Genomic DNA, 7,181 nt, shown 5'->3' with positions numbered 1-7,181 from the left:
CAACACCATATGTGTAGATAGAGAAAAGGAGACGTCCGAGGACTGAGCCTTGGGGAATTCCAATAGTGAGGGGACGTGGAGAGAAGGTGGTGCTGGAGTGAACGATTCTGAAGTTCCTATCTGAGAGGTAGGAGGAAAGCCAGGAGAGAGCAAGACCCTGAATGCCCATGGATGAGAAGATTTGGAGAAGTAGGGGGTGGTCCACTGTGTCAAAAGCAGAGGAGAGGTCTAGGAGGATAAAAATAGAGTAGAAGCCTTTAGATTTAGCAGTCACCAGGTCGCTGGTTACTCTAAGTAGGGCAGTTTCTGTAGAGTGGCTGGGGCAGAATCCAGATTGGAGGTCATCAAACAGAATTAGCAGTGAGGTGATGGACTAAGTCAGTATAGACGTAGCGCTCAAGTAGTTTTGAAGAGAAGGGGAGAAGAGAAATAGGTTGGTAGTTGGGCCGGGAAGAGGAGTCAAGAGAAGGTTTTTTGAGAATAAGATTATAAGGGCTTGTTTGAAGGAGGATGGAACGATGCCTCTGGCGAGAGAAAGGATGAAGAGTGAAGTTAAGGCAGGTGAGATGGTAGAGGGTGAGTGAGTAATGAGGTGAGAGGGCATGGGGTCAAGTGGGCATGTAGTGTGGGTCGTGATTTAGAGATGAGAGAGGAAACAGTGAGTTTGGTTAGTGGTGAGAAGGTTGTCAGGGAGGATGTCAGGTTTGGGGTATATATGGAAAGAGAAGGCTGCTGGTTAAAGTTTTTTCAAAGGTTGGTGATTTTATCACTAAAGAAGGAGACAAAGTCCTCAGCTGTGATGTAGGAAGTGGGAGGTGGAGGTGGGGGTCGGAGGAGGGAGTTGAATGTAGCAAAGAGTAGTTTAGGGTTGTGGGAGTGTGAGATTAGTGCGGAGAAGTATGAATGTTTGGCTGCTGTAAGGGCCTGTCTGAGTGTGTGCAAAGCCTCTTTGTAACTGTGAAAATGCTCAGGCAAGTTATTTTTTCGCCAGCGCGTTTTGTATGCGTTTTTGATGTTTTTTTATGCGTTTTTTTTTTTTAAATAAAGATTTCGGATGTATTTCCACTTCCTGTTGTCTACCTGGTGATTTGCATCAATGTAAATATAAAAACGCATACAGAATGCATATGCGTTTTATATATGCAAACGCATTAAAACGCATGCAAAATGCTTGAAAAATGCATCTGTGTTAAACGCAAACGCACCAAAAAACACACACAACATTAACATAAAACATGACATAAAACGCAGCCTTTCACATTGTGTGTCAAGTGAAATGATTGCTCAGTTGGGTTAAGATCAGGCGACTGACTTGGCTATTCAAGAATTTGTCACTTCTTTGCTTCAGTAAATTCCTGGGTTGCTTTGGCTGTATGTTTTGGGTCATTGTGCATCTGTATTATGATACACCGCCCAATCAATATGATTACATTTAGTGGGATTTGAGCAGACAGTATGTCTCTGAACGCCTCAGAATTCATTCGGCTGCTTCTGCCCTGTGTCATTTCATCAATAAACACTGCTGTCCAAGTACCACTGGCAGCCATGCACGCCCAAGCCATCACTCTGCCTCAACCATGCTTTACAGATGATGCTGTATGCTTTGGATGATGAGCTGTTCCACGCCTTCTCCATACTTCTCTCTTGCCATCATTCTTGTTGAGGTTGATCTTAGTTTCATCTGTCCATAGAATGTTTTTCCAGAACTGTGCTGGCTTTCTTAGACGTTCTTTAGCAAAGTCCAATCTAGTCTTTCTACTCTTGAGGCTCATGAGTGGCTTGCACCTTGCAGTGCGCACTCTGTATTTACTTCATGCAGTCTTCTCTTTATGGTAGGCTTGGATAGCGATACGCCTACCCCCTGGAGAGTGTTGATCCCTCGGATGGCTGTTATAAGGGGGTTTCTTTTCTCCATGGAAATGATTCTGCTATCATCCACCACTGTTGTCTTCTGTGGATGTCCAGGTCTTTTTGCTTTGATAAATTTGAGAATGTAAATTTGGGAAATGAAAGGAGAGGGCATGATTCATGTATATATACATATAATAAGCAGTATGGAGTAAATGGTGTAATTGTGGTATCCCATCTAATAATGTCTGCTGCTGTGAAATGGTTTATAGTAGTAGGCAGTATGGTGGCGTAGTGGTTAGCGCTCTTGCCTTGCAGCGCTGGGTTCCCGGTTCGAATCACAGCCCGGTCAACATCTGCAAGGAGTTTGTATGTTCTCCCCGTGTCTGTGGGGGTTTCCTCCGGGCACTCTGGTTTCTTCCCACATCCTAAAACATACAGATAAGTTAATTGGCTTCCACCTAAACTGGCCCTAGACTACGATACACACACTACACGATACATACATAGACATATGACTATGGTAGGGATTAGATTGTAAGCCCCTCTGAGGACAGTTAGTGACAAGACAATATACTCTGTACAGCACAGCGTAATATGTCGTCGCTATATAGCTTATCGCCCTTTGGTAAATCAGGCCCTTGGTGTTTGCACGTCTCCTGTCACAGCAGCTCGCCCCCTTCTGTGACAGACATAATATGTCATTTTTGCATTTGCATTATGATGGCAAGCTCTTAGGGTCGTGTTTTGTTTATTGTATATTGTTTATGGTTTGTATGCTTGATTTTTAGCTTGCACTCCTTGCCTGATGAAGCGGGTTATACCTGCGAAACGTGTTGCGGAGTGCCAAAATAAATTGTTATTTGCGATTTGAACAATCTCGATTGTCCATCATTTCAGGAGGTAAGTCTACCTGTACTCCTCCTTTTTAGTTGTTTTTAGATCATTTTAACCTTCCTGGCGCCTCTGTCCGAATTTGCACACTTTAAATAAAATAGTGGCGTTCATGTGAATAGTGAATATCAGTCAGAGAGGTGTTCTATCATTCCTGAGAGTGGCCATGACATCACTCCCGCTTTCTCCAGTGATTGGAGGGGAGTGATGTCTCACAGCCACACCCCCTTGTCTGTTGCATCCAGCGGAGGGAACATTGTTTTGGATGTGTGTGGCTTGCTTTGGCAGGTGAACCCTTGTTTGTGTCAGAATCTGCAAGCTACCTAACAAGTTCACCTGTCACCAAACCATCGCATTACACACAATTTGCCCATCAGGTGTCAGTGCTATATAAACAGGATAACAAGATAGGAAATTAGGCTATGACTATGGTAGGGATTAGATTGTGAGCTCCTCTGAGGACAGTAAGTGACATGACTATGTACTCTGTAATGTGCTGCAGGAGATGTCAGTGCTATATAAATACATAATAATATGGTAGGACATTAGACTATGACTGTGGTAGGATTAGAGTGTGAGCTCCTCTGAGGACAGTAAGTGACATGACTATGTACTCTGTAATGTGCTGCAGGAGATGTCAGTGCTATATAAATACATAATAATAATATGGTAGGACATTACACTATGACTATGGTAGGATTAGAGTGTGAGCTCCTCTGAGGACAGTCAGTCACATGACTATGTACTCTGTAATGTGCTGCAGAAGATGTTGGTGCTATATAAATACATAATAATAATATGGTAGGACATTACACTATGACTATGGTAGGATTAGAGTGTGAGCTCCTCTGAGGACAGTCAGTGACATGACTATGTACTCTGTAATGTGCTGCAGAAGATGTCAGTGCTATATAAATACATAATAATAATATGGTAGGACATTAGACTATGACTATGGTAGGATTAGATTGTGAGCTCCTCTGAGGACAGTCAGTGACATGACTATGTACTCTGTAATGTACTGCAGGAGATGCCAGTGCTATATAAATACATAATAATAATATGGTAGGACATTAGACTATGACTATGGTAGGATTAGATTGTGATCTCCTCTGAGGACAGTCAGTGACATGACTATGTACTCTGTAATGTGCTGCAGGAGATGTCAGTGCTATATAAATACATAATAATAATATGGTAGGACATTAGACTAGGACTATGGTAGGATTAGAGTGTGAGCTCCTCTGAGGACAGTCAGTGACATCATGACTATGTACTCTGTAAAGTGCTGCAGGAGATGTCACTGCTATATAAATACATAATAATAATATGGTAGGACATTAAACTATGACTACAGAGGGTATTAGAGATAGGGCTGGGGCACACCGAGCGGCTTTTTGAGCGTTTCTGCAGCTGCTTGCGGCTGCGGATACACTAGGGTAATGCATTTCAATGGGGGTGTGCACGCCACAGCGAGAGGAGTTTTGCAGAAACGAATCCTCCCGGGGTGAGGCATTTTTTGGATTGCGGAGGCGTTTCTGCCTCAATGTTAAGTATAGGAAAAACGCAAACCTCTCTGAAAAACAGCAGATCAGAGCGGTTTGCCAGGCGGTTTTGTTACAGAAGCTGTTCAGTAACAGCTTTACTGTAACAATATATAATAATAATAATCCGGACATTTGTATAGCGCTTTTCTCCTGTCAGACTCAAATCGCTCAAGAGCTGCAGCCACTGGGACGCGCTCAGGAGGCCACCCTGCAGGGTTAGGGAGTCTTGCCTTGAACTCCTTACTGAATAGGTACTGACCCTAGCCAGGATTCGAACTCTGGTCTCCCATGTCAAAGGCAGAGCCCTTAACCAGTACTCTATTCAGAAATGTACTACACTGAAATCCGCAGCAGCAATCCGCAAAACGCCTCATAAAAATAAAAAGCGTTTAAAAATCTGCTAGCATTTTGCGGATCTGCTAGCGGGTTTTGGTGTGCACCGGGCCTCAAAGTGTAAGCTGATGTGTCTGAGTTTAGCTGTGACCATTGTATAGCAGGCAGTGTATACTGGGTGTGTGCTAGGCAGTGGAATGTGCAGAGTTAACAGGGGAGAGGTCAGCAGATAAACATGTTCCATCTACTTTCACTTTCTTTTTCTCTCAGCCATGGCTTCTGCAGCAGTGAGGGAAGAGCTGGACTGTGCCGTCTGTCTGAACATTTACACGGATCCGGTCACCCTGAGCTGTGGACACAACTTCTGCCGGGGATGTATTGATCGTGTGCTGGACACACAGGCAGCCTCTGGGGTTTATTCCTGTCCAGAGTGCAGAGAGGAGTGCCTGGAGAGGCCTGCTCTGCGGAGGAACGTAACACTCCGTAACATAGCAGAGCAAGTCCTGTCTGCTCAGCCTTCTGAGGAGCCCAGCGAGATCAGCTGCACCTACTGTGACTCCTCAGTGCCGGCCGTGAGGACCTGTCTGCTGTGTGAGGCTTCCCTCTGCGCCAAACACTTAGAGAAACACATCAAGTCCCCAGAACATGTCCTGATCACTCCCACAGCTTCCCTGGAGAACAGAAAGTGTTCAGTCCACAAGGAGGCCCTCAAGTATTTCTGCACCGTGGAGGATGTCTGCATCTGTGTCTCCTGCTGCCTGGCGGGGACACACAAGGGGCACCAGGTGACATCTCTGGAGGAGGCCTCAGATAAGAAGAAGGAAAACATAAGAAATATTCTGCAGACCATGGGCGGTAAAAGCAAGGAAACCGAGAAATCTGTAGAGCAATTAAAGGAACGCAGTGTACAAGTGCTACAGAAGGCAACCGGAGAGACGGAGAGAGTGACGTCCCTCTTCGGAGACTTCAGGAAACGGCTGGACGCGCTGGAGGAGAAAGTTCTGACCAACGGCTCCCAACAGGAAAAGAAGATCTCAAATGCCATTTCGGATATGATCCAGGAGCTGGAAATTAAGAACGACAGGTTGTCCAGGAGGATGCGTCACCTTGAGGAGCTAAGCAACACAACTGACCCACTGACCGTCCTACAAGATTCAGCCATGGAGGCCTCTTATGTCCCTGGAGAGGACGATAATGAGGACATAGGTGAACTAGGTGATCTGGACGAGGGTTTGATTACAGCAAGTGTTCGTCAAGGCTTGTCTGATCTCCTGAATCCTGGAAAAGATTCTGTCGATCTTCTCTTAGATCCTAATACAGCTGCTAATTCTGTTCTTTTGTCCGGAGACTTGAAATGCGCCACCTACACCCAGAATGACCAGGATCGTCCCAAAGCACTGGACAGATTCCACAATTATCAAGCTGTGAGTTGTGCAAGTTTTACCTCCGGAAAGCATTACTGGGAAGTGGAGATGAGCAAGTTTGGTGAATGCCTGATAGGTGTGGCCTATCCAAGCACGCCAAGGGTCGGAAGTAATTTTTGGTTTGGCAAAAACAACAAGTCTTGGTGCCTGAAAAGAGACGGAGGGATTTCAGCAGTGCATGACAATAAGGACACCTCAGTGATCCAGAATTTTCCCCGGCAGAAGATTGGTGTCTATCTGGATTATCAGGCTGGACGACTGTCCTTCTATGACCTGTGTGAACCGATCCAACATCTCCACACCTTCACTGCCACCTTCACCGAACCCCTCCACGCTGCCGTGAGTGTCTGGAGCAATAGTGACAAAAGTGACCTGTGCTGCTGGGTGAAGCTCAGGCCTTGAGAACATTGCTTGGGGAGTGAAATCTTGCTGTCCCTTAACTCATCTTGGACAATGATTATGTGTCTTCTTGATGGAACACCAAAGCTGGATAAATATTCTCTAATTTCCATAAGTAATCTACCAAATGATTTATCATTGCCTAATATCTCTATCCTCATTACAGAATTGTAATTGATGAGTAGATTTGTCTACCTATACCTTTCTTGTATAGCAGCCACCTTATTTCCCATCGATTACCTCTTATTCACGAAAACACACGGACCTTCTGCTAATGCCACGGGATACCTGCAGATACAATAGGAAGATTTCTCCAGCCTTGCTCAAATTCTGGATCTCTAGATAAGACTCTACAGTCCTGAAACTATAGATACATCAGCACTGCCTGGATGGTCTCTCTGCATGGAGGTGACAAAGAGTGAAATAACTGCTGATAGCTGGGGACAATCCACCACAGCCCAGGATTCTACACAATGAAGCCACCAGGACTGCGTATGGGGGAAAGGTGGGATATCTGTATCATATATCTCTCTGCAACTCCAGGTTGGCATTGCCTATGCTATGCCTTGTGTTTCAGAGCTATGGTGAGGCCATCTTGATCTCCTCTAAAAATACAGCGCTGAACCTCCGACTACAGTACTTTGTGAATCCCTCACCGGAATTCTCTGGACTTCTGCTTCACAGGAAGTGGAATTGCAAGACCTGTCTTTCTGAACAGGAAGCCAACAAACTGTAG

At 45.1% G+C, this 7,181-nt stretch overlaps 1 protein-coding gene across 1 annotated transcript; it reads left to right on the top strand.

Annotated features, from left to right (window-relative positions):
- Positions 1-518: 518 nt before the first annotated feature.
- LOC137541064 (E3 ubiquitin/ISG15 ligase TRIM25-like) lies at positions 519-7,181 on the top strand. The gene is made up of 3 exons (XM_068262207.1): positions 519-561; positions 4,893-6,385; positions 7,023-7,181. Exons 1-3 carry the CDS (start codon positions 519-521, stop codon positions 7,179-7,181), a joined length of 1,695 nt encoding a protein of 564 aa, XP_068118308.1.

The sequence above is a fragment of the Hyperolius riggenbachi genome, chromosome 12, assembly GCF_040937935.1.
Source record: "Hyperolius riggenbachi isolate aHypRig1 chromosome 12, aHypRig1.pri, whole genome shotgun sequence".
Classification (NCBI taxonomy): Eukaryota; Metazoa; Chordata; class Amphibia; order Anura; family Hyperoliidae; genus Hyperolius; species Hyperolius riggenbachi.
The sequence above is the reverse complement of the archived record's forward strand: the minus strand, read 5'-3'. Positions and strand labels throughout refer to the sequence as shown.

Excerpts from the sequence above, each read along its gene's own strand:
- LOC137541064 (XM_068262207.1), top strand. The coding sequence starts at position 519 with ATGCCTCTGGCGAGAGAAAGGATGAAGAGTGAAGTTAAGGCAG. Across the intron at positions 562-4,892 it reads GAAGAGTGAAGTTAAGGCAG|CCATGGCTTCTGCAGCAGTG; the intron begins GTGAGATGGTAG and ends TTTTTCTCTCAG. Across the intron at positions 6,386-7,022 it reads CCGAACCCCTCCACGCTGCC|AGCTATGGTGAGGCCATCTT; the intron begins GTGAGTGTCTGG and ends CTTGTGTTTCAG.